Source organism: Eucyclogobius newberryi, unplaced genomic scaffold (assembly GCF_026437365.1).
Source record: "Eucyclogobius newberryi isolate DKJ021-1_F unplaced genomic scaffold, fEucNew1.0.hap1 SCAF_19, whole genome shotgun sequence".
Classification (NCBI taxonomy): domain Eukaryota; kingdom Metazoa; phylum Chordata; class Actinopteri; order Gobiiformes; family Gobiidae; genus Eucyclogobius; species Eucyclogobius newberryi.
The window spans coordinates 15,346,973-15,374,799 of NW_027315823.1; the positions used below are offsets into that span (position 1 = coordinate 15,346,973).

The 27,827-nt window shown below is 40.4% G+C and overlaps 1 protein-coding gene across 12 annotated transcripts; it reads left to right on the forward strand.

Annotated features, from left to right (window-relative positions):
• Positions 1–931: 931 nt before the first annotated feature.
• On the forward strand, positions 932–27,729 carry plekha6 (pleckstrin homology domain containing, family A member 6). Of its 12 annotated transcripts, none has more exons than XM_072451849.1 (25): positions 932–1,028; positions 4,554–4,662; positions 4,963–5,067; positions 5,298–5,370; positions 8,834–8,934; positions 13,462–13,640; positions 15,262–15,732; positions 15,973–16,447; positions 16,965–17,051; positions 17,685–17,738; positions 17,936–18,007; positions 18,097–18,177; positions 18,772–18,921; positions 19,030–19,125; positions 19,291–19,402; positions 19,492–19,619; positions 20,706–20,858; positions 21,272–21,326; positions 21,455–21,558; positions 22,526–22,657; positions 22,838–22,975; positions 23,423–23,538; positions 23,659–23,807; positions 24,094–24,187; positions 25,272–27,729. In XM_072451849.1, exons 2-24 carry the CDS (start codon positions 4,570–4,572, stop codon positions 24,177–24,179), a joined length of 3,210 nt encoding a protein of 1,069 aa, XP_072307950.1. In that variant the 5' UTR covers positions 932–1,028; positions 4,554–4,569; the 3' UTR covers positions 24,180–24,187; positions 25,272–27,729. The 12 variants fall into 12 exon arrangements, with proteins under 12 accessions (XP_072307950.1, XP_072307947.1, XP_072307948.1 ...); XM_072451846.1 differs by lacking the exon at positions 932–1,028 and adding an exon at positions 2,355–2,401; XM_072451847.1 differs by lacking the exon at positions 932–1,028 and adding an exon at positions 2,355–2,401 and having other exon boundaries at positions 21,458–21,558.
• The last annotated feature ends 98 nt before the right edge of the window (positions 27,730–27,827 follow it).

The window sequence follows — 27,827 nt, forward strand, 5'->3', positions numbered from 1 at the left end:
CCTCCTCTCTCCTCTCTCCCCCTCCTCTCTGCCTCTCCTCTCTCCTCTCTCCCCCTCCTCTCTCCTCTCTCCTCTCCCCCCCTCCTCTCTCCTCTCTCCTCTCTCCCCCTCCTCTCTGCCTCTCCTCTCTCCTCTCTCCCCCTCCTCTCTCCTCTCTCCTCTCTCCCCCTCCTTTCTCCTCTCTCCTCTCTCCTCTCTCCCCCTCCTCTCTCCTCTCTCCCCCTCCTCTCTGCCTCTCCTCTCTCCTCTCTCCCCCTCCTCTCTCCTCTCTCCCCCTCCTCTCTCCTCTCTCCTCTCTCCCCCTCCTCTCTCCTCTCTCCCCCTCCTCTCTGCCTCTCCTCTCTCCTCTCTCCCCCTCCTCTCTCCTCTCTCCTCTCCCCCCTCCTCTCTCCTCTCTCCTCTCTCCCCCTCCTCTCTGCCTCTCCTCTCTCCCCCTCCTCTCTCCTCTCTCCTCTCTCCCCTTCCTCTCTCCTCTCTCCCCCTCCTCTCTCCTCTCTGCCTCTACTCTCTCCTCTCTCCTCTCTCCTCTCTCCTCTCTCCCCCTCCTCTCTTTTCTCTCCTCTCTCCCCCTCCTCTCTCCCCCTCCTCTCTGCCTCTCCTCTCTCCTCTCTCCTCTCTCCTCTCTCCTCTCTCCCCCTCCTCTCTCCTCTCTCCTCTCTCCCCCTCCTCTCTCCCCCTCCTCTCTGCCTCTCCTCTCTCCTCTCTCCTCTCTCCTCTCTCCCCCTCCTCTCTCCTCTCTCCTCTCTCCCCCTCCTCTCTCCCCCTCCTCTCTGCCTCTCCTCTCTCCTCTCTCCTCTCTCCTCTCTCCTCTCTCCTCTCTCCTCTCTCCTCTCTCCTCTCTCCCCCTCCTCCCTGCCTCTCCGTGGTGCACTCATCCGTGGCTCGAGGAGGGCTCGTTGTGCAGCAGGAGTCAGCTCGGCTCAAGTCTCTCAGGATTTAAAAAGACTAGTCCGATGGTGGAGGAAGTGTCCAGTGGAGCTTTAGCGCTGAGCAGAGCGAACATGTACGAGCAGCGTCTGCATGTGACGGTAAGATATGACGTGTTTTACCTTGTACGCAACACGGGCTCTTCTGCCACTGCCGCGCTCACAAATGATGAATGGCGTTACATAACCAGCGGTACTATAGAAGTGTTGTCATATTTTTAAAGTATATGGGCTAATGCTTTTGTAAGCCTTAAAGACGTTTGTATTATGACGTAATTGTTTATATCTGTTGCCATCAGTTATTAATTATTCAGATGGGATCTTCAACTTCATCTGTTGCTGTGGAGGCTGGAATGCTTCTGTCACTACTGTTCTCTTCATGCTTTTCATCCCATTTAAGCTGGATGTGAAATCCTATCTACGTTTATATTTACTCATTACATAACTGCAAAAAATTGGCCTGCTGAATATTATTTTAGTCATTTGTCAAAACATGATACAATCGACTTATAGTCGACTATAAAAAAAATAACTGTTATAGTTTTTACCATTAATCCTTACCTTGTTTAACAAAAACAGCAACACTGTAAAATATATATATATATATATATATATATATATATATATATATATATATATATAAATATATATATATATATATTTTACAGTGTTGCTGTGTATATATATACATATATATATATATATATATATATATATATATATATATATATTTCTTATTTTCATAAATAATGTACTTTATTTATAAATGTTCTCTCTCTAGAAGCCTTCAGTCATTATTATGATTAGTAGTAAAGTAATTTGTTAATTTGTAATCATTTGACTAGTGAACAATTGGAATAAATAATCACTAACAATTGGACTACTGAAATAATATTTAGAGACAGCCCTATATCCAGCCTACATTTTCATAATTGTTTTATAACCAACTATAACAGCAAGCTAATATTTGTGGAAATAAGTGGACAGTAGTAATGATTTATGGAGTTTATTACAACATATATTGTCATATTTCCCCGATGAGATCAGATGGAGCATATCTTTGGGCCTTGGAGAACTACATTTGCATATGTTTGGCTGGTGAAGGGAAGTCATATAAATATAAGGTTAATTATGAGTGCAAATACACTGATACATCAGTGTGTATGCACATCCGAGCAGCTCAGCACAGTCAGTTTCTAGGATTGACAGTGGGACAGGAAATGAATCAGGTGTGATCAAGCTGATCCTCTTCTGGTGGAACTGGGACGCTGGAGCCATGCCCAGCTGACGTAGGCTGAGGCGGCGTGCCCTGATGGTAGAATTATGTAGCCTGAATGTGTAGTAGAGAGAGGGAGTGGTGAGGCAGCAGACAGCAGTGCACATCAGCCTATCCTCTGTCTGCCTGCTCCCACGTCCCATGTGCCTTATCCGAGAGAGAGGAGGATGCTCAAGTTCCGAGCGGACCGCAAAGTGAGGTTAGTCCACCCACACAGGCGCGATAATGCCAGATATGAGTAAGCGGCATGGATTTAGCTGATAGTGGTAATGTGTGACAGATGCTAAACAGTATGTGGAGGTCAGACAGGACTGCAATGCAGAGCCAGATGGAAGCTCAGGGAAAGTCCTGCTCTCAGAATGGAGCGGTGTATGCGTGTGTGTGTGTGTGTGTGTGTGTGTTTGTGTGTGTGTGTGTGTGTGTGTGTGTTTGTATGTGTGTGTGTGTGTGAGTGTGTGTGTATGGGCTGGAGCTGGAGCTTTACACTACAAGACTGATAAATGTGAATATAGAATGGTCACATTTTTTAGACTTATGAACAACTCCTGTACTATTCTGTTCTTTATTGCTTCACTGAAATGTGAATACAGTATTTAGCACAGGGGATATCATTGCACTGATTAAGTATGTTCATTGCAAGGCTGTGCAATAATCATTAATTTGTCCAGGAGTGATCAATTGGAGAAAAAGTTTCAAAGCTAGTCATCTGGACAATGTTTTAAATCAAACATTGTCCAGATGACTACCTTTAAAGCTTCGGCCGGAGCATGAATGTTTTACTTGAAACTCTCTGGCCATGGAGTTGATGCATTCACTGGCAATGTGAAATATCAGTTTTTGACAACAGAGCAGATGAACCTGTAATGTAACATGTAATTTGTCTTGACAGCAGTGATGTAAATGTGTAATCTGCTCATGTGACACTCGCTCTACTACACATTGGATGGAGCATATAGTGATTTTGAATGACAGGTTTCACTGAAGCACCATGCTATATTAACCATTAAACCAGTTGATTCTTGTCTCATATCCCCTAATTAGCCATTAATAGACAGAATACATAATACTGTGGAAGTCTGCTCTGAATATGTTAGTTAGTTACATCTATTTAGCATCTGCTACTAGTCCTAACAAAACGAGCCTAAATGCAAAGCCGGCTTTTGCCAGAGTTGAAGCGTGCTGTTAGAGACAGGGCCAGCACAAGGCAGCAAAGAGCATTGCGGTCTGAGTAAATCTAATCCAATTTGGCCAGCAGGGATTATTCCAGCAGCACACACAGCCCCAGAGGAGCACCGGGCCAGTGCGGGCCAGTGCGGGCCAGCGCTCCACGCTCCGCACCGGGTTTTCGCTCGGACCGCGCAGTGACGTAACACATAAACAGGAAATTAAGCGTCGATAGTTCTGCAGAGGATAAATCAATCCACTTCGTGCAGTTTGGGTCAAATAGAAAGGAAAACAAGATCAGTTGCATATAAAGAACATTTCGCTTCAACATGAAGTGTCCGGGACAGTGTGAGATCAGAAACAAAAGCACATTCAAGCGTCTAACAGAAGATCGCGTCTCCCTCGGTAAAGAGACGCGCGTCCTTTAGTGCACGTGCCAAAATTACAACAATCAGAAATTACTTTTTTGCTTATAACGCAATGACACTCATGCTGAATAGCTGGAGAAAACGCAGTGGACACGCTTTAACTGTCCTCTTTTCCTGCGGTTCTTTGCGTGGACCGCGGATGTTCGTGTGTTTGTTCTGTTTTCCCGCTCACTGTCAGTAGCTCCGAGTCAGACTCATAAATATGAACAGTTTATAGATTATTATGTACATGCATGTGAATATATGACTTTCCTTTGCAACAATGGACTAGAAAAAATATTTAGGCATAACATGATCGTGATGATATGGAGCGCCCAACGTGCACTAGGGGGCGCTCGTGCCGCTTGATCGCCTGGTTTAAACCTTTCGGTTCAATAAACAAACACTAGAGTAATTATAGGAACGTAGCCTATCCATTAAATAGCAAGTTACAATGCAATAAATGCTGTTTGTTAATCTTACAGTATTCGATAATAGTGAAGTTGAATTAATAACAACTATCATGCATTTATTTACTGTGGTTGTTCTTTATCATGCATTGCACTCTGCACATGTTAATCTTTCTTGTGCAAATCTGCATAAACAAATTATTTTAGGGTATTGTTATGATTACTTTTGTGCAGATAGAGTAATGCTTTATACAGAATAAAAGTACACTTGCACCGTCTATGATGTGTTGTACACATTTTATAACAGTTGAAGTCATTGCGTGGATTGGACTCAGGAGTCATATTTTTGTGTGTGTGTGTGTGTGTGCAGGCAGTGTGATCTGGACATGAATGGGAACACTGCGGCTGGAAGCTTCTCTCACTCCAAAAGTGCCAACATGGTTTCAGAGGTGTCTCAGGAGAGCCAGCCCTACAGCCGGGTCAGTACACTTGCGCACACGCACGCACACACGCACACATGCACTCAGCTCAACTCTTATGTAAGCTACTATTGTGAGAAAGAGCCTGCTCTAATGTATTAGGCTACTAAAATAAAATGCTAAAGTCTAGATAAAGGACGGATTTTACCAAAAGAAAATAAATTGTGTCCATAAGAATTATTTTTCTCAATTCACAAACATGAATTTACAGTGAATAGATCTATACGAGAGAAAATGTGCATCAAATCAAATAAATGCAACCGGTCTGAAATGTAATTTCCATTCTTTTCTCTTCTACAGGTTTCTCGGACGCCCCGGAAAGCTGCAACTTTTGGAAAGCGCTCAAACTCCATGCGCAGAAATCCCAAAGCTGTCATCACCAAACAGGGCTGGCTCTACAAGCAGGTCAGAGCATAAGTACTTATTTTAACCAAACCTTTTCTTCCAGATCATAAATCATTAATTTATTGTTGTTTTACATGTTTTGTCACTGCATGTTTCACTGTTGAAATTAGATCTGTTGTTATTATTTAAATTTGCATAGCTTTTACAAATGTTAAATTGCCACCTTCCCCTAGATAATGTAATGAAAAGAAGAACTCATTTACCATTGTGGTTGTGTGTGTGTGGTACAGGGCAGCAGCGGAGTGAAGCCGTGGAACAAGCGCTGGTTTGTCCTCACTGACAGATGTCTGTTCTACTACAAAGGTTGGTCTTTATTCCATTCTCCAACAAAAGCCGACTATCTGTCTAAAACGTACTATCAAGAGTCAAATCATACAAGTTCATTTATTGGATTTCAACAATATTATGATTTTTTTATATTCAGTTTACTGATGATGCCTATATAAAGAGAGGCTGTGTATGAATCAGGAAATCTGCCCTCTGATATAGTGTCATTACAGATATTATTGTGAGGGGACTAAATGAAGGAACTATTATGTGCTTTGTTAACAACTTGCTCATTAGTTTTGTGTTGGAAAGATATCCATAAAGTTGCTTTCATCCTGTGTGCGAATGGGGTGTACTGTTTGCATGGGAAAGGTCATACATTACTGCTCTCTTCTGAACAGTGACAGTACAAATGAACTCAGTGAGAGGCTTTGAGGCATGTATATCATATTTGGTGTATTAACCCTTCACCTTGATTCAAAAAGAGATGCATTGCACATGAGAGCATAGCAACAGTGAAAACAGCAGTTATTCTTGTTCTTGGCTATAAATGTCCTGGCATAAAAGGTTCTTATACATTATTAAAATTCCTCTCCATAAGACTCTACATGCGGCGCTTCTCCTAGCGGATTTGAGATATTTGTGTTCACTGTTTGTCAGGCCCATGTGCCGTGGTCATTCATGTGTGAGATCTGCTATGCAATACTGTTTGGGCAGATTGTATTTGTCCACACACCATGACTTGTTACTTCTATAGTTGCATTTGCTTTACTACATTTTGGAGATGCCAAAAAGATGTCACCCATTTGACCGGCAACAGTATGTTTTCACATAGAAGTGCTTGGTTAAGGCATCAGAGGTGAGCTGTAATGACTTGCATTTATGTTTATGTTTTTATGGGGTGACCAAAGTGGGGCCGGCGGGCCAAACTTGGCCCATGATTGTGTTTGAGTCGTTCCGCAAGTTGGTGCTGAGATTTGTAAGCGTTACATATTTTGATCATGCACTGAATAGTCTGTAAATAGATAGTTGTAAGGGAGACCAAACTGTGTCTAGTATACAGCACAATAAAGAAAAAAGATTTAATAATGAATACATATATTTGCAGATTAAGTATTTCATTGGTAAAAGGTATTATGCTTGGGCCTTGGCCGCTGAGGAAAAAAGCTTGGGCACATCTTTTTTGGAAACCTCCTGAACGGTACTTCTTTCTGTACGTTTTCTTATATTAATCAATTTGTAGAATGAAAGAAACATAATTATAATAGGATTCATTCTATTTAAATACACTTTCTTTGAGGGGAATTAATGTTCTTTCATAATTCATTTGTAGTAACACTGCCTAGTAACGTTCTATAGCGTTATCCCAGCGGCCACCAGGCATCAAAACTGGTAAAAGGAACATATTGTGGTTCCAATTTTTGATACCTTTTTTACTTCTACTGGTGTCTTAAACGGGACCCAGCCCTAGGCCCCCCTGATTGAGTGCCGAGCGTCCCCACAGCTTTAATGTTGCCCCTCACATGGTGGCAGATGGAGAAGAGGGCTATTGACAATTCCCCCGAGACTATAAGGTTGATGACAATTAAATTTTATCCGGTGTGGTGTATTTTTGTCCTGTTTATGATGCAAAGCAGCAAAACCTGTATATCGCGTTTTTAAAGGTCTACAATTGTCTATGTAGTTATATTATAAAACATGGCAACAGCATACCAGGTTAATGTTAACAATCAGAACTTGTAAAGATGTAATTTCCCACATCTCTGCATACAGCAAACCCTCTGGCTCATTGTTTCCCTGTAACGTGGAGTGGCCTGGTTCTTCTGACAATGTTAATGCAGATCAAGACAATGTAATACTTTATGGATCATTCATTTAGAAAGTATTGGCAGTTATCACTTTGCCTCCCAAAGTGAATCAGAATCAGAAAAGGTTTTTTGCCATTGAAATTTATGAACAGAATTCACAAACATAGGAACTTGTTTTGGTGATTCGGTGCAACATAAAACAACGAACAATGATAAAACAACCTATATAAGTCAAATATGATAAGTATAATGGTATACATACTGTACAGTACTGTCTTTAGTCTGTACAGTGGTGTTGTGATAGTAAACAGACTCTGGTGACCCTGCAATGAAGATGTGCTCTTAGCTCGAGTTTCACCACAGAGGCAGGTTACAAGAGACAAAATACACACCAAATACTGTAGATGTTGGACAAAACTATCAGCGGACTGTGTTTGCTTGTGTAGTACATCTCCTGGACTTCTGAGGACAGCAGATAACTGGACAGCAGATAACTGGACGAGATGGAAAGTCTTTTGTGTGACAGAAACACTTAACAGTCAAATTAATATTTTCCATACGTGAATGTTACACGGGCAGCATTTACATAATATCAACAATATCATGCCCATCTTTCCCTGCTTATGTCTTTCTATTAGTGACGTTCCCTAAAACTGAACGGAGAAATACAAATGTTTTTGTTTACCTGTAGCAAACTATAGGGCTGCATAATATTGTAGGGATGTATATTATATATATATATATATATATATATATATATATATATATATATATATATATATATATATATATATATATATATATATATATATATTGTATAAGGATATGATCATTTTGAAAAAACCTGTATTGTGCAGGCCTGGTTAATACATTTTAAGTGGTTTGAAATTCCTAATGGACAGTGAGTTAATCATTATTATCCCAGGTCTGTGCCAGGCTCCGCCGTCAACACCGTCATTATTTACTTCCTGTGTGATGCATCATGTATTCCACCCTTTCAGAGAGCGTACACAATGGGTTTCTATGGTTATAACCTAATAATAATGATGGACGGCAGCCAAGGTGTATTACCGTCTCGGGCTCTTGTGTGGCTGCAGGTTCACAGACTGTAGGAGCAGGTACATTCGGGCTGCGGGCCAAGATTCCTTTTCCTCTGAGTCACATGGGCAGGTCTTTCTTGCATCGACACACACACGCGCTGGACCTAGGACGAGGCGTACTTGCTGATTGCACAAGCCCATTTTACCCCTCCCCCAGTCCTGCCTCTCTTTGGTTCGGTCTCCTTCCCTCTCTGTCACACACCCACTCATAAATACACACGCTGCTGCAAGACCGGGCGCAAGCATGTACAGGCGCTCCAGACAAAGCTTTTGAAATGGCCCTGAATCTACCTTTTGGAAATCTATTCCTTCTCTCAACGCGGGTATTGGATATCGCTGGCGTCGAACCGTGGAAGCCATTATACCCTGCTTATCACTAGACTCTTGGACCATTATTCTTCAGAGCTGTCAGCAGAAGAGGAGAGACGGCTGAGCGAGCACAGGAGCAGGTCGTTCATTGAGAATTGTCAATTCTGGGTTTGCTAGATGTATGTGATGTTCGTAGTTTGGGACTGTTTTCATTATCGCCACCCACAGCTAAGGTTTCCCCCGGCTTCTGTTGTTGACATGGTGATATTTCCTCTCTCACAGATGACAAGGAGGACACGGTGTTAGGAAGTTTGCCACTGCTCAGCTTCCGAGTCGGAGGAGTGGAGCCGTCAGACAACGTCACCCGCAAGTTTGCCTTTAAGGTCAGTAAAACGTGATCGACCACTTTGTTTTGTTTTGGTATTCTGCACGTGCAAGGGCTGGTGCTGAGCTGCAGGGTGTGTGAGCACTGGCTGCTCTATTCTGGGGACAGAGAACCGGCTGATTGGTGAGTTCGAAATGATTGATGGCAGCTGACGGACTAATTGGGTTATTCTTGAGGAGAGCCTGTGTGGAAGTAAAAATATGTCTGCTAGAAATGCAAGGTATCTTTGTTGACCTACGCTTGAAATGTTATGGTTGAAGTAAACGTTGGATTTGATCATATAAATCATTGTTAAATAATTGTTGTCTGAAAGCCGTTAAGATAATTTGGTCTTTTCGGATCTAACATGGGATTGAATAAAGCAGATTTAGTTTTGTAATGCATAATCCGGATGTGGTCAGGGGCAAGTCCATGCATCACTGTATGATTCAAATCAAATAGAGGTTGCTTCAGACGTTGCCGTATTTGCTGTAACTTGTTCATCTCAAAGAAAAGGGTGTATTTTATTGTACAAGGACAGGAGCTCTGGAATCTGTGCACGTTATAAGTTAGAAAATGACCATAATGTGCGAGAGAGCCACAGAGCCATGTGATCTTATTTCTCTGTGATTCCACCTAAGTTGAAGGGAAGTTCAGGCATGTCAATTATATAAGACTTCAATTTCTATGAATGTTCCGTACACCAGAGCAAAGTGCAATGCCTGAACTCTGAGTAAACACATGCGAAGTGACTGACCAAACAGACACGATGTCCCTGTGGCTAATTAACGGTCGGTCAGCAAACTCAATACAACTTCAATCTACAATCTTGTAGATACTTGGACATGCAAGATTTGAGGGGGGGAATCTAATTGTGATTTATGTTTAAAGAGGAGGCTTCTGTTCAAAGTGGACATTGCAAACAACTCCAGGAGGATTAACATTTGAGACTGAAACCAAAACAAGAATCCCATGAATTTCAGAACGTTTGTAGACGTTTAAACTACAAGTACAACAAGATACGACAATAGAGTCCTATTAGATGATTGTCCTTGTTTATTCTGAAAAATATAAATTCACCGTTGGCAGGATCATTTATAATACCTTGATCACAATAGCACAAACACAAACTGAAGCGCGAGTTAGGATTTGAATCACCATGTGCTTTTCAAGTTTTTCTGCCGTATCAAGTGTAAGAGTACTACTGTATTTAAAGTATTTATTGCTATGATTTGTGATCACATTGTTATGGATTCCACAGCTGTCATTGACCAGCGTGATAAGAGTCTATCAGTTCTGCGGGTCATTAGTGAGACCACACAGACTCCCTCAAAGCTTTATTAAACTTATGAAAATGGTGGTGAAAATCCTGCGCACTTGAACTACCTGTGCTCCCTGATCTGTAATCAGAGACTGTTAGGTGAGTTTGGCCTGGAGGTGGTAATCCAAACCCTTTCTGTCTTTGACTCTTTCAGGTAACGTGAACACTGTGGCAGTTGCATGAGCTGTGCTGTTTAAATATGAACTTAGGACAAGTAACAGCACAAAGGTCGAGGACTTGTCCAATTTTAATGCCAAAACGCTGATATCAGGATAGGGAATGTTGTTACCTTGACAAACTGCACTGTTTGCCTATGACACAAGGAGCTGTTCTGTTAGTGGAGGACATCTGGTCATTTGAAATACCTTGATAAAAAAAATATGGAAACCCCCCAAAAAACTGAACACATTGATGGAAAAACGCTTCAAATTACAACGCGTGTGTTTAGATAAAGACCAGATCTTCAGGCTTAAATGCATTTCATCAACAGACTTTGCTTTTTAACATAATGACATCGACTGTAACAATGACAGAGATTAAAGTGTGTGAAAAAGTCCAGTCAACCCTGAGGGGATCTCTAAGCTACCTCAGTCTTATTTATGTCTGTGGGCTCCTGGTCCTAAGTCCTCTGCCAATGAAGGCAAACTCTTTGTACTTGGACTTAGCTTCAAGTTGTTGAAATGCGCAGCACACACCACAACAGTCATCCTTGTTATTTTTTTTTACCAGAGACTGGCAAGGACAAAATCAACATGCAAGCCTCTGCAAAATCAAAAAGCCCAACCTAACTACATAAATCAACATATTATTGTGTCATGCACTCTGTAGTCATGTGTCTAGAAGCTTTTGATGATGGAAAGGTTCATACAAATCATAATCTTGAGCTGTGTTTGATGTTGTTTGTATTGCTATATTAGAGGTTTCTAAAACAACAAAAAGCTTTTGGCATTCTCTTAATTATCAAATGTGCTTCATGAACACATTATAAAACATGGGAAAAAAAGAAAAGAAATGAGGACTAAAATGTGTCTCGTCTGTCAAATCAGAGCAGTTCATCTTGTAGACTTGTCCCCACACTATCAGCCACGTGGATTATTTGCATTGGCCACACTGTCATATAAAGTAATAATTAACACCTTGGTGGGTCTCTGGCCTGGTGTGTTGAAAAACCACAGTCTTCTTCTAGTCCTGTTTGTCACTGTGTGCTCCCAGTTAAGTGTGTGGTTGACCACATACTCTAAACACAACTCCGACCCTGTGCCAAGCAGCTACACAGCAAATATTTGATACTTCATACCATGGAGATATGGGAAAAACCTTTAACTTGACAATGGAGTCTAGTTTTACCATGCTAGATTTTATAATCTGCAGCTTCCACAATTACATGTATAATGTATGCCCTTTTGTGTAAAGTTGAACTAGAATATACCATCAAGCTGTTTAAGTTTTGTTTATCTATATCAAATTGTTCACATTTTGTTTCATTATCCATATGAAAATTGGAAAGACTACATTCAATTGCTACTGGTTTTTTTCCCCGCCAAATGCTTTTCAAAATTAGGATTGGCTCATGAAATTTTAGAACTCATATTGCGGGAAATTGTGCTATACAGCCTTAAATATCCCACCACAAAAGAGCAGGTAGTGTAAACAATGGCTCATGCATAGAGTCTGATTATGTGACATATCGGTTTACTACATAAAGTGCTGTCTTCCGTTATGATCGTCTTGAATTTGATGCGTCTTTGTCTCGCACCACCTAAACGTGGAACAAAGGAAGGACAATAAAGCCAAGGAGGCCACACACACTCCGCCTCTGTTGCTATGGCTACTGCTGCCTGTTACTACAGAGCCATTTCAGCCAATTGCATCACGTTGCACATTGTAGGTGGAGCCTGATTTTCGCTCCACCGTGGAAGGAAGTGCCATGGTGACATCATTTCCTCCCGATGCCTTGAATGAATCCCTGTCGCCAGCATCACGTAGAAACACACAAACGCTTTGGGAGCCTGAGGTTGCAGTTTCAAGGTCAACGCTGCACAGCCCTTCAACATCCATCAGAATGTCACATTGAAATATGTTATTCAGGAGGCTCTGTTCTGATACATACAGCAGACAACTAAAGACAAATAAAAGGCAATGTTTGTGAAAGTGTTGGAATTGATCAGACATGATAAACTATATTGCATAAATATCAGTTAACGCATATTGAGTTTTGTCTCTGGTCATGCATGAAGACTGTAATATGGTCAAATGTAACATATTTTATAGATAAACCCAGACATGACCATCGCACAGTCAAATCTGGACATGCTGCAAACTAAAATCATCTTGAACCATTTTGTTTTTTATTTTTCTTATAATTTTTTATTTTATTTTACATGTACTGTACAATAAAGAGAATAAACAGGAACAGGAACAGCTACAATAACAACAATAACAAGAAAAAACAAAACAAAAACAATACATGAATGAAAGAAACACCCCACATGCACACACACATATAACACAAATAAATAACTAAATAAAAATACAATAAACAAGAGTACAGTAAGAGTGGCTCGTCATTGTCAGTGTTATATCAGGATATATCCCCATCAGTTTAATTTTCTTTCAATAGTGCCATGATTTGAGTCTGAGTGCCATTTTGTTTTTTAATGGTCTTGAACTTGGGTGATTGCTGTTTACATGCAGCAAACAAAGTATTTCACTTTTTCTTCCTGTCCTCCTTTCTTTGGCTTCTCTGAGGTCCTCCAGCCACCTCAAATCATGTATAGGAGGTAACAAGTTCATTTTAAATACACTGCTGTCTTATTATGGCATGACGCATGTTTTTTATATGTAATCATTTATGTTTGGATACTTTTGTTATGTCATTCTGCAAGTGCTTTATAACTGCTTTGACTAAAGGTTATTAACATCTCTAGACCATAAGATTCCCTCCAAAACACATATTTGTGCTACATTTTCTTTAACCTTTTGTGTGTTATGTTTTTTTGCATAAATGTGCTGGGATTGAATGGCAATACTGGTCAATGTGATGTTTGGTTTGTTTGACAAACATTCAGAGGACTTTGCAACTGATCTAACCTTGGTGGGTCTTTTTCTGGGTGAGCGTGTGCATGTTTCTTTCTGCTCTTGTTGGATGTCCATGATCCTTTAGCATGGCGGCAGTGATAAGATCAAAGATTCAGATTCCTCACAACTCCTTCCTGTGTCCTGCAGGTGTGGCAGGAGGACAACGAGAATGGCCACGAGGAGGACGAGCTGAGCGTTCCTGTTGTGTTTTGTATGCAGGCCGCGCACAGCGGCACCAGGACGTACTACTTCAGCGCAGACGGTCATGAGGAACAGCAAGAGTGGATCGGAGCCATGAGCCAGGCAGCAGACGTGGAAACACACAGGTGTGATTACAAGGCAAATACTTCAGCCCGATAAATACTGTATAGAGGAAGTTCAGGGTCTGCTGATAATCAAGACAAACCTATATAAGACATCTCATCTGAGTCTAAGTTACCGGTAATAGATTATATTTTATACAGCAACTATATATATTTCTATAAATATCAATTCAACACATTGGACTAGACCCAAGGTATCTGCTCCATGATTTGATAAAATATATTATGCAGTATTTACAAAAACAATACCCTTTCCCTAACTAAAAATGGAGCGTGATAGTAAAGGACTTTTCAGTCAGTGTGTTTTTACTATCTTTGAAGATCGTTCAATGTCTTTAGAAGTCCTTCACTCTTTTAATTGAAATCACAAATGTTTATTTACAGTTTACAGCGTAGTGTAGTGTAGTGTAAGGGGGCATACTTATAAAGATGACTTAAACAATGCTGCCACACACAGGTTGACTTAGGTAACTACAAAACTGTAATTTTGTGTCAAACATATCTCACTTCAGAGGTTCTCAAAGTGTGGGGCGTGCCCGTTTGGGGGGGTGCAGAACCATGCCAAAGGGAGCGTGAGACATTTGCAGAAATGTGCGCACATTACTTGTGACAAACGTGTTTTGAGCAACAGAAAAACGGCCAGTGCCATCACGTGGTTAATCTCTAAATACGAGAGAGCAGCAGGAGTGGGTCAGTCTGCCTCTGCCCCTCACACATGTTTGCCTCTGTCCCTCTGCCACGCCTCTGTCCTGGTTCCCTTCACCCTCGTCTCCCTCCCTGTAAAGGCTTTTATTTTTGGTAACTTCCTGTGTGACCGGAACTAACAGTGAAACAAAAATCTACTTGAGGGTCAAAGAAAAGACGCAAAGTAGAGCTACGGTTAATGGTGAAAACATAAAAAAAAACACGGTGAACGTTATAAAACCCCAAAAATCTAGCTACAGTCGACAGGGGAACAAAGTTTGTAATATGAATGAATGAATGAATTTAAATGTTTATTTTACAAACAGTTTTGCTAATGTAGCTAGTAACAGTGATTATACGGACAAAATTATAATTATTCTTTATTTATTTTTGCCTAGCTCTGACGCTGGTTGAATGACACGGAATGGAAACAATAAAAACTCATCGAACCATCAGTTCTGGCCTTCAATTCAACTGGACATTACACTGCCTTTTTTAATCAAATTTTTGAACTGTGTTTGAAATGTTGTTGTTGTTGTTGTTGTTGTTGTTGTCGTGTTACTTTAGATGGCGGTTGGCACCCAACTGAAAAGGTGCATTTACCGCCACCTACTGTAGTTGTCTGTGTTGATGGTTGTGGACCTGCAGTGGTAAAAGTAACGTGAGTGCGTTTTCCCCTTGAAGCGCACATTCTGCGCGGTCCCAGAGGCTGTGGGGGAGATACTTTTTTTTTATCTCCCAAGGGGGGCGTGCCAGAAAAAGTTTGAGAAGCTCTGTCTTACTTTCAGAAATAGGTTACTTGATGATTTTAAGCAACTTTATCTGTATAATGATAATTTAACTGTTCTGTTTGGGTTAAAATGAACTAACATTTGCACATAAATCATGTATTTGTTTTTCATAACATGTTATTGTAATAGGATGATGTTTTTCTCTTAAGCTCGGAGACCAGTGGCATCACAGCTGATGTCAGCAGTAGCACCATGGTAACCAAGGCCCCGGACCCCCAGACGCCACCGACAAACAGTGACTCTAAGCCCACCCCAGAGCCCTCTTCACAACCCAATGGAAATGGACCTGAAACCTCTTCTCCCGCTCTGTCCTACTCCAGACCGGACAATAATAACAGTGTAAAGACTGAACTGCTGGAGAAGGGTGAAGGCGGAGTACCTGCTCTCTCCAAACCTCACCCAAACGGCTGGGCCTCTCACCACACAATCCCCAGGACTAGTGCGGCCCAAAGTCACCACCACGCACGAACTGTACCCCCTCAGGAAGCTGTGGTCATGCGCAGGGGCTTTGTTCCCAGGACAGCCCCAGAGAGAGTTGCCCAGAGGAGAAGCTCCATGGCCCAGCTGCAGCAGTGGGTCAACCAGCGCCGGGGCATGGCCTCTCAGGAGGACCTCCACAGGTGTGTTCATGGGGCACAGTCCATTTTAGAAAGGGCTATTTGCAATAAAAAAGATGGCAAAGTGAACATCTATAAATTACATAGTTTGGACTTTAGAGTTTTGAAGCTTAACATTACTGATATAAGTGTGGGTTATCTTAATAACGTGATTAAAGCTTCTTGGTTACTTATGTCTAGATAACCATTTAAAACCAACATCCTGTTTCATCCAATTAAAGTTTGGTCTTTCCGTCTCCTCAGCCCGTCTCAGTACTACACTGTCAACAGAGGAGAGTATTATGGGTATCCTCCGGACCCCCGCTACATGGATGACTACCCACTGTACTCTGCTGGGATGAGACCTGACAGCATCTGCACTTTGTCTGCTGTGGGGGCTTACGACCAGCGCTGGACCCTTGAAGACAAGCGCCGTTCGCTTAGAGATGGCCCCCATCAGCTGTACGGACCCCCCATGATGAGGGACTCCTGGGGCCCACAACACTTTGGCATGGAATCATCCATGAGGCGCCTGTCCATCCAGCCTCGCTCTCGCTCTGTACCCCGCTCACCATCTTCCTCTTCAGGGGGGATGTACTCCCCAGTACCCCCCAACTATGTGTCCCCAGCCCGGTCGCCTTCCACGCGTTTTGACCATGACCCAGGAAGAATGAGGGATGACCACATTTACGCAGACCCCTCTGTTTACAGTCTGAGAAGGTCTCTCAGCTCACCAAAGGTCAGAAAATAGTAGTGATGCGCCTGTGAACAGCCACGAACAACAGACCATCCTTAACAGAGTGTTGTTAATAGTTATTGATTATTACATGCATAAATAGAATGTTTATTTATTTACTGTATTCTTTGAAATCATTTTTTTATTTTTTTTTTTATGGAGATCTTGAAAAATGTCATTGAGCTTTATCTACTATTAATTGACTTGAATAGGACAGTAGCCAAACAGGCAGCAGAAATTTGCTATACACTCATGCAGATTATGTTTTTAATGCTAAGAGGTTTCAGCCAATTAAAAAGGCTGGTAAGAAGTATGTGTATGTGAATTAAAAAGTGTGGAGCCAATATAAGTATGGTAAGCAATTAAAAAGTAAGGTAATGAGTAAGAATGTTATTATTAACACTGTACGCTTTCACTTTTATTGAAATATGCTTCATACGCCACTCATTTAACACCACTAACAAACTACCCTTCCTTATTTCTATCCTTGTCACTCTCCTTCCTTCCGTGCTGCCCTTAGTATGACTTCCCTGGCACTAGGAGGTCCCTAAGCCAAGGCCTGTACCACCACAGCTACCCCGTTTCCCCCTCCATTCACAGTAAAATGGTATGTGCCACTGCTTTAGCCACCCATTTACATTTCTTTTCTCACTTTCTTATAATCATGCTGTATGCTGGTTGTAATGTTTTAGAATGTATTCCTTGTCTACCAAGTAACATTTTGCATGTCTTTTATTATATAGGGAAATGTATTTGTATGAAGGATTTGGATCTGTTCTAAAGAACTTAAAAATAGTGGATTAAGGCAGATTAAAAAAAACTACTGTGAGATCGCATGGTAAAAGACACTACTTTTACTGTTTTTAATTTATATTGTAGTATCAATATAAGTATTGAGTAGCGTGTCTTTTTTTAGTATCGAAATTGAGTTCGAAATTTTAGTATTGTGACAACACTGTAATCAGTATGTAGCAATGATATAAAATCTAAATTTATCTGATGCTGCTTTATAGTTAATTTTTTAGGAACCTATTTCTATTTAATTGGCCATAATACTATCAATTGTGTTTTTATAATGTGTAGATCAATTTACATCAAATTTAAATCAATCCTCAGTTTTCTGGTGTTGAATCAAAAAAGTATCTCTTGGGGTTGAGATTTGACTGATCACACTGATGTTCTGTGGAGCTTATCTTACGCTCTGTCTCTGTCTTGTGTCTGCTGCTGCTGCTTGGCTCAGGATGACATGTTAGACTTTCAGCTCCAGCGCAGTCTGGACTACCTGGATCAGCAGGTGGGACACTGCGCACTCTGCTTCCTCTGTTACTTCTTATGAAAAAATATACCAATTGTTTTGATCTTAATTTATTTTACGTAGCATGCTATGTCTACTTTGTGCATTATGTTAATTTTGTTTTTATCGGAGAAATGTGAAGAATATCAGTCAAGATCTTTGACAATACAGGTCTAAACTGAGCTCTTGACTTCCAGGTGCCTGCATACAATGATCCCTTCAGCCGAGAGCTGCACCCCACACTGAAACTCAATGAAATTGAAACAAGTGTAAAGATCATTTTCTATTTATTTCCATTATTATTTATTACAGAATGGTTGTCATGTCATAAATTATATATTTATTTTCCCACACACAGAAACTGCTGGGGCGACTGTGTGAACAAAACCGCTTTCTGAAGGACCAAGAAACCCTTGTCCACAGGCTAAGAATGGATAAGGTACATGTAATACTATATATCACTGACTTACTTATTCCTCAAGTCCCTCCTTGTCTCTTCTCGCACCTGCAACTTTCAATCCTCTTTTGCCCCCCAGCTCACAGTACTTCTTGCCCACCTGAACATTATGGGATTGAGAGACTTTATTTTTTAGAAGTCTTTAACTCTTGACCTCTGACAGTTACTTCCAGGTCTAATTTATGTATTTATTTTTATTATTATTATTATTTTTTTTTTTTTTTCAGTTTCTAGAATAAAACATAGAACAAAAAAAATAGGAAATAAAAATAAGATTATTAACACATCAAATGAAAAGGCACACAATTTGTCCAAAGTAAAAGTGCCATTTAGTCCAAAGTCTTTCAAATTTGTCAATTTGAAAATTTAGTCCGAATGGGATTTTTTCCATCTCATTTATAATGTCATTCCTTGATTGTTGTAATTTTTGTTATGGCCTTCTTCCCCGCCGCCAAAAGTCAGCTACAAAGATATCACGGTTTAATAAAAGTTTTTGAAATTGCAAACGCTGTTTAAGTTGAATCAAAGGAATAAAGCAGAGGCCTAACAGCTTGTCTTCTTTGTGCTTGTGCGCAGGACAGCCTAGAGGATGCACTGCTGTCCTTTCACCAGGAGATGGAGCTGCACCACCACCAGCCTCTGGCCATGGAGAAGCTGCAGTTCAAGAAGGAGACTCTTCAGAATCAGCTCATTAACATCCGAGGAGAGCTCTCACAGGCTTCTAGTGTAAGACGCGCTCCAGCTCTGATATACATTACATTACATCTCTTTTAATAGTCCGTTGCTGTTAAAATGAGAAAGCAAAAAGCAAAATTGTTTTAATTTCTGATTTAGGCCTTAACCACTGCACGTATGGAGTTTGAGGCTTTGGAGGATGAAGCAAATGCCATTCACGGAGATCTGTGGGAGCAGCTCAACGCTGGAGGCCAGGTGACACAACATGCTACATATTGTTTTGCAGCTCGTTAGAAATCTTAAAATGTCTTTAATCCTTCAAAAGGCTTGGAAATGCTCAAATATTATTGAGTTAGAACATAAAACAAATAATAAAACAATACCACTCAAGATTGAATGTGTATTTGTGTATTTTTGCAGAGTGTCCTAGTCCGTAATCATATACAGAAGGAGTTTTGGAGAGTCCAAGATGTATTAGAAGCACTTCATAAAAACAACTCATCCCGAGGCACTAACACAGCCAAGCACAAAGGTAGTTGTTGGATTGACAATATTTTCTAATGCTCGGAAAATGTATTATACGACTATATATTTGACCTTACAGTTGTGTATGTTTTACAGTGATCAATAGTGGTACCTTTAGCACCAATAGTCCTGCCAGTCCTCTAAGCTCTGTAAGCCTGACCAGCCCGCTCAGCCCCTTCTCCCCACTACCTGGCTCCCAGACCCCCCCATCCAAACACCCTGAGGTAAGAACCAGCTGCACCCATCCCAGGCCTGACACTAGTGGCCTGTGCTTAGTAGACAGTAGACCCCAACCCAAAATGCGTAGAAATCCTGCTCCTAAACAGCGACCTAAGTCCTGCATAGCTCCTCAATGTGAGCTAAAGACAAGGTCTAGACCCACGAGTTTAATAGGCCCCTATCAAACCCTGCCTGCTTTTGTGTTGGAAAACTTCAGACTGCCCTTAAATATCCTGGAACCTGCAATAAAGGAATCCATTGTTGATTATCAGATAAATTATGAGCAACGCGTAACGCCGACTACCCCAGGTAAAGAAAGAGACCAAATACAATATTACCATTGTAACAGTCGGAAGGCCAGGAATCAGGAATCCTATCACGCTGATGTTCTTGACCCAATTCCAAAGTCGTTTCCCGTCTCAGTCATTTGTTTAAAAAAGTCTTTCCCAGAAGCATCTCATGTAGTATTTTCCCCTGTGGGCAGTCCCCAAACCTGCCCCAAAAAGAGCTCCCATCAAGTCTTCATGCAGACACATCTTTAACTCCACTTAACCAAAAGTAAAATCATGTTTTGTCATGTTTTGTCCATGTGAAAAATGATTCTGAAAAAATGCACAAATTGTATAAAAATCTAGAATTACATACAGTTTAACTTTTTATTTTGTTATCGTTACCTATCCTTACCATAATCATTTAGTTATCTTTTTATATGTTTACACAATAGAATTTATGTTATATCGAATACCCAAGTTCATCAGGTGAAACCAACTCAAACTATTTTTTTTAGTCAAAACCTCATTTTTAACATTTAGGAAAGAGATTTAATGTCCACTGTGCATGCCGTCTATTTTAAAATGTTTAAATGTTCAAGCCTTTCACTACAATGCAGAATTATTACATTTGCCCAGTATATATTTGAAGCATTTCTTATCTAATTTCTCATCTTTTGCTCACTGCTTTTCCTCATATTGAAACATTCTGCTGATGTATGCTTCTCTATAAGCTTATGATCTTGCTATTATCTTCCTCCTGCTTTCCCCTGAACCCGCCCTCTCTTCCGTCCCTTGTGTTGTGCCCTGATGGTGAGCCAGGAGTGTGTCCCACCCAGACCCCCCCTCCCTAAATCCTACTACCCCCTGGAGTCTTCCCCCAGCTTCCCCCCCTCCACCCCGCCCTTGTACCGGGACAGTGCGGCCTGGCTGTGTGGCTTGGTCTACTCTGACGCAGAAGAGTCTTACACCAAGGTATTCCACCCTTTGGGCCTCTTCCATGCCATGACGACCATTTCTGGTCTTCAGTGTGACTTAAATTTGCCTGACTTAACTCATAACCACAGCACAAGTAAGATTGTTTAAAAGCTCTCATCTGTATTTTCTCATTATTTTCTTGGCTGCCTCTATGCTTCAACAACTCTAAACATCAATGGCTTCATTTTGTTTTTAATAGAAAAAACAGGTTTGCTTGAGACTATGAATAGTCGCAGCAGCTGATATAAACGCAGAATGTCACTTTCTTGTAATTTAATTAGAGGTAGGGATATTATTTCTCTATATATTACCAATATTTGTGTTGTATTCAGATAGAGTCCATAGATAAAAGGTAAAATACTTGTCTTTTCATATTACTGATGTTTTCAAGCTGATGTCCCACTTTACAGAATATGAGCGATACAGAGGACGCAGCCCAGGACAGACAATCCTCCACAAATAAAGGTACAGTAAAGGTTTTTCATATGCATAATTCTAAATGAAATTAGTTCTATAAATTGTTCTATAAATAGTATAACATTAATTTATATAGGAATATTTAAGTAAGTAAATATTTGTTCATCATTTGTTAGTAGGCGTCGTTCCACCGCGGACAAAATCCCCCACGGATGAAGCTCCCACCAGATCGTCAGGTGGATCTCGGTATCGAGGAAGAATGCACAACGGGATCTCAAGAGTATGTAACTCAGTACCCAAATATGATCTTACACCCAAATATGATCTTACATTCACAAATAAAAGATTTAAGGCATTCAGCGTGGCAGTATGGGCCATCATAATTTGCACTGGCCAGGGTCCACAGAGAAGTATGGAGCTCAGCAATGACTTATGAAACTTCAAGGTTCCATAAATGAAAAAAAATAGTATTAAAAAATAAATAATAATACAAGTTTGTAAGCTCACTTGGGGCTAATCAGCTATTTGGAAACTAATGACCACAAAATCTATACTTTATTTAAAATCTGTTTCTGACACATCATGGGTTATTAAAATATTTAGCAGAATGTCAAGTTTTATATGTGCCTTTTGTCCCTTTTCTAAAAAGTATATTGGAAAAATGAATGACAAATTGACTTGAACTGCTGAGCTCCACTGTCTTTGCACCCGAAACACAGATGCATCACCAGTCAGTTGGTCTGGATCCACCTCTGAATGAGCAGAATATAGTCTTGGCTAATGTCCTGTGTGGATACATAATGAAATATATTTTGTAGAAACCCACTCATATCTGTGGACACGGTCTATTTGAGCCACTCCCCTCAGGCAGGAGGCCACTCCCCTCAGGCAGGAGGCCACTCCCCTCAGGCAGGAGGCTACGGTCCATCCAGACCAGAACCTCCCGCCACAAGAACAGTTCCTTTCCTTCTGCTGTTGAACTCATGAACACTTCTTAAACACTGTCACTTTCTGCACTACATATGTAAATTTAACTTTAAATTGTGTGTTCATACTAAGTCTATTTTTATCTAATTAGTCAGTTGAAATCGTTTTTCCTTAATGTATGCTGTATTTGATATATCTTGCTTTTATTATTGTTCATCGTTGTATGTTGCACCGAATCATCTAAGCAAGTTTTTAGCCTGTGAATTTTTCTGATTTTCCTTTTCTGATTCTGAGTTTGATTCTGGTGTGTGCTGCTTTAGGAGCGTCCAAAGAGTGCCGTGTTCACAGCTGAAGTCAAGTCCAAAATGAGTGTAGAGGAGCAGAACCAACGACTGAGACGGAACCTGAGCAAGAGGCAGAGTCTGAACCTGAGCTCACACAACTACAAAGTGGTAGGAGTTCATTTGAGTCACAGTATTGAGTATCTGCAGCATGCTCGGCATTTGAACCAATAAAGACAGTAGGAAAAAAAGACATTAATTATATATTTTGTGCAGCTCCAATTCCTCAAGCGGAGTGTGTGTGGACATGAATGATATAGTCATTTCAGAACATGTGTGTTGTGTGCACAGGTGCCCAGGCGGCTGACAGCTCATGAGATTGATATAAAAGACTTAGAGGCGGCGGTGCGGGGCGAGGGGCTGGAGTCTCCCAGTGAGGAGATCGCACGCCTCAGACGATTACAGGTGGATCCCGAACTCTATGACCAGGTACAATGCAACCTACACTCTCCATTTATTCACAGAGAGAGAAACATGAGCACAGTATAAAAGCCACACCCAAACTCTGGACTGTGACCACTTTGTTGGTCAAATAGTGTCTGCTGTCCAGGATTATCTGTTACAAATTGCATATTTGTAGTGTCACTCTCAATAATTGTGAGTGAAAGGAACATACACTTTTGTCATTGTAATCTGATTTCTCACTTTTGTGTTTAGTAAATACATATTTGTCTGTGTAATCTGATCATGTATTCATGGGCTTCAGCTTGCTGTTTTATCCAACATTTTGAGAACGTTTTCCCATTCAAAGAATATAATTTTTAGTTTTAAATATCAATGGTCATCATTTTTCCACATTCTGGAACCCATGAATTGAAACATAAGCATGCATTCTGGTGCTGCTGTGTGTTTACTGTGTATGTTTTTTATGAACAGGTCTTGGCTGCTGAGCGTCTCTTGCAGGAAGATGATTCTGTTCCTCTCAGTCCCGAAGAACAGCATGACAAGCAGAAGAAACTGGAGCGAATCAGAACTCTTATTGCCAAATCCAAGTAGGTTTGATTTAAAATGAACGTTGTTAGTTACATTACCTTTTAAATAAAACATTTTTAATTCATACAAATGTTCTTAAGGCTCAGTTGTAGGTAAAACATAACTCTTCATTTGTTCAGCCTGCAGAACATGGTCCCAGTGCTGGATGGTCCTGTGGACGGAGCGCCCCCTGTCAGCTCTCAACAGCAGTTGCAGGAGCAAGAGAAGCGCATCGAGATCTCATGTGCCTTGGCTGCAGAAGCGTCCCGCCGCAGCCGCCTGCTGTCTGGTAGAAACCCTCATTTTGAAAATATTTTCTGTGCAAAGGAGGACTGACTGAAAGAAATGGTGTTGTTGTGATTTGTAGTGCACTCATATAGAAAAATAGTTGTGGATTCTGGTGGTGCATTATTTCATGTTAAGAGTAAATGTAGTGCTGCTCTGTGGTGTGTGCATGCATCAGCACATAGGCGGGTGAAGTCATCCTGACCCCTGTTCTTCCCATAGTTTGTATTTGTTCACAATAGACATAGATGTAGAATGTATGTTTACCCCAATGTTCCGTGTGGTTGCAGCCCGCTGTGTCCCCAGCCCCCCCACCTCCCCGACCCGTCCATCTGCACTCTCTGAACCAAACTCTGCCAATATCATGAAGGCATGAGCACAAAGGTAACCCACCCTCCTGCTCCTAGATCCATTTGCACTGCACAGTTGGATGCATCCAGTTTCACTGAAGAAAATCACAACCTGCAAAAGGCCAGTTCATCATTATTATGCTGTCAATATGCTGGTTTCACCATTAATGCAATATCTAGTAAATAAATAATGGGTAGAATCAACTCAAACAGATGTAGGGGCGTACTTTGCCCCCGGAGTTAGCGTTAACGCGGCTCATTTCATCACACCTCGCGGTCAGCGCTAGTGATGACAGCGCAGGGTGTGGCAAGACAAGAGGCACGATCATGCAAACATGAGGAGGAGTAAAGCAAACTGAGGGCGTGGTCTGGTGCATTCTGTGAATGGCCAGAATCTTAACTAAACTTCAAAACTAGTGCACTTGAGTTATGTTACTATCACCATATACAAGATAGTCGTAATAAAACAACCTTCATGGGCATAAATAACACAAATGATAAGTTATAGAATAATGAATACATTGGGAACACATAAAAAAACTGGAAATCAAACAATGTAATTCTTTACTTTTTTCATTATATGAGGCCATGACAAACACCTCCCACACAGGTGGTGCTTTTGAATGTCCAGCCTCTTCAGCAAGATCGTCAAGGTAGCAAAATAGCACCCTGGCCCCACCCCCTGGAGAAGGCACTCGTTAACGCTAAATACGGCCATAATCCTTAGATTAAAAAAACTAAAATTCAAGAAAATATTTTGATAATATGCTGAAAAACTGTCCACACAAATAATTTTTCATTATTCGTCCGTATTCGTCACCAAGACCACACCCTTTTCCACCTCACCGGCCAAGGATATGATGAAGACTTGTTTTTTTGTAACTTTGCCTCCTCGATATTTTATTTGTAATGTTAGAATGTAGTATTTATTTCATGCACATGCACAAAGGGAGTGATTCAGGGCTTTTAGCATCGCCTTCTGGCAGCCAGGATACATTTATAGAACTCTAGTTACAATCATAATGATACTTTTCTGTAAAAATAATTATAAGTTAAAACATTATAATGCTAAATTGTTTTAATTTTTGTTAACGTTTCTTTCCTGTGTTTGTCTACAGCTCAGGTCTGGGTTGCTGCCAAGTTTGATGGAGCATCTTTCTGAGATTTCACCTGACTGATAACCTTCACCTCCCTTTGATCTGACCAAAAAGTGAATGCTCTTGGAAGAGGACAATGGAAGACACAACAGATCAAAGTAGCTCAGGACTCACTGAAGTGAAATGGGACCTATTCATTTCAGAGTTGTTTGAAGATGAGCTGCAATAGCAGCACATTTGCATGGTTCTGGATGTGGAGAACCCCAGGAGGACACACGACGTCTCTGTGTTCCAGCGTGGGACTTTCATAAACTGGGTTGTGCTCAGCTCACTGTGATGCCTCGTTCCCATCTGTCTTCATTACCTCATGTCGGATCACTTCTGCTCATATGCAACTTCATGGCACTAAACTAAGCACTTGAACACACACAGGCCCATGTTGAGTAACACTCAATGTAGAGATTTAGTCTTTAATCCTCTAGAGTACAGCACTAGTGTGTATATAACACTACAAATGTTATTCATATCATGACTAATCTGTACGATGAGCTGAGCATTCAAAATGGACAACTTTGGAAGTTTTCCTTGTAATGTCTGTCATGTTTTCATTTTGAGTTTCTTAACTCCTACTGTGTCAGAAATGTTATGTTTGTGTCAGATACAGACTAAGTATTTGTCCAGTCACCACTTTGCTTTATGCCCTCATATCAAGGCCCTTAGATTGTGGCCCTTGTCAAACCTCTTGTTGTCTAAATTGAGAGGATGTTATGGTTAGAGTTACAAAAGTGGACAATAATTCATTAATATTATGTCATTAAGTGACTAAAAACGTTTCAGAGAGTCAGTCCCTGTCTGAGGATAATATAAACATGCATGGTGGATCAGAGAGTCTCCAACAGTTTGGATAGCTTTGTAAATCCAGCCCATGAGCGCTCTCACTTTATCAGTATCAGAATATGATGTGGTTACATTTTACATCTCAAGTCATTATCATTCTATTATACTATTGTGAATAGAACCTAAAACATGTAATGCTGCAACTACAGTCACGGAAAAAGAATGCCAATCATTGTTACTCAATCTTTTGTGTATTTAGGAGAAAGTTCCCAACGTTTCATAACTTCAGAAATGCTAAGCAAACATATGAACTAATAATTGTATTGCATTATTTGTAGAACTACAACATTGGACTGTAGCTGCCAGTGGAAAACCTCAACAACAGTTATGACATTTCCCTAAGCAGCTTTCTGCTTTGGGTTCTTTTGACAAAGCAGTTAAATCATTAACACAGATTATCTTAAAAAGTTTCATTTTAGGATTAATGCTATGTTTATTGAGTCGATGTGAAAAGTGGACAACAATCAAAGCAACTTGGTGAACAGTTACTTTTGCAAGATAACTTTTCTTTGTCTTATGTAGCTGTTAACTCTAGAAAAATAACTGTACACAAGTTCAGGTTCCAAAAGTAATTTAATGAAAACAGGTTGAAAACAAATGGCTTTGAAGATTGTAAGCAATGTTTTGTGTTGATTGTGTCTGATTGCACTTGAACGCAGCATTAATATAATTCTAATTTAAAGATATGTTTGTGAGCATGTTCGTGTGAGTGCACATACTGTGTAGCAGATGTTACTCGTGTCCAGCCGCGTAACAGACATCCTCCCACTTCTTTTAGCATGTCACTTTGGTTAGCATAGGTCGAGGATTTATGGATAATGTTGTCAGCTGGAGTTGGTGGAAGTTGAACATACAGTATATAGCCTATATATATATTCTGTAAAGTAAATGTATGTGGAAAGTGACCTTAGTGTAATTCTCATGCAGTCAGTTATTTGAGGAGAACGATACGGTTGGCTAATTACCTGTAAATGTAATAACCTGTAAATGTTAATGTTCATTTGGTTCATTGCAGTGTGTCTAAAAATATGTGCATATGACATGATTTGAACTAATGTGGAAACAGATTTTGTAACACAAATTGGCTGATAATAATGTCAAAATTCATGCAATCACACTCATTTGTTCAGAGTTGTAAACATTCATGAAAGACAAAGCAAAAACCACTACAGTTGAAGAGAAGATTTCTATATTTGTTCTTTTGCAGATTTTTTAGAATTGTGGAAGATGACATGCCTATTTTTTTAAATTCATGGATTCACGTTTCACAAACCTAATTTTATTGTTCTTGAGAAGAGTTTGATGAAGCAAAGCTATTTTCGAATGAATTCGGAGAAAACTGTTGATCTATGTTGTTAATATTTGATACTATTCTGTATGTAGCATTTGAGGCTAATGAGAATAAAGATGACCTACAATATATACACCAATTATTGTATTTACAGTAATTGTATGCTGGATAATATAAATTGTAACCGTTTTGGGAAAAACTACAAAGTGCTTGGACTATGCAATTAATTAAAAACACTGCGCTTGCTTTAAAATATTTGCAATAAAGTGAATGTATGCCTTGTTTCTCCAAGTGCTTATGACAGCAGCATTTTGTAACATGAAGATGTTTTGTTGATCTCTGCATAAATAATAAATGCTGCTTCAGCATAATTTAATATCAACAGAGGT

Bases quoted from the DNA above. Each gene is read 5' to 3' on its own strand.
- plekha6 (XM_072451846.1), top strand. From the start codon at position 2,370: ATGCTCAAGTTCCGAGCGGACCGCAAAGTGAG. The intron at 15,733-15,972 runs GTGTGTTCATGG...CCGTCTCCTCAG, and splicing joins TCTCAGGAGGACCTCCACAG to CCCGTCTCAGTACTACACTG. The intron at 22,976-23,422 runs GTACAATGCAAC...TTTTATGAACAG, and splicing joins ATCCCGAACTCTATGACCAG to GTCTTGGCTGCTGAGCGTCT.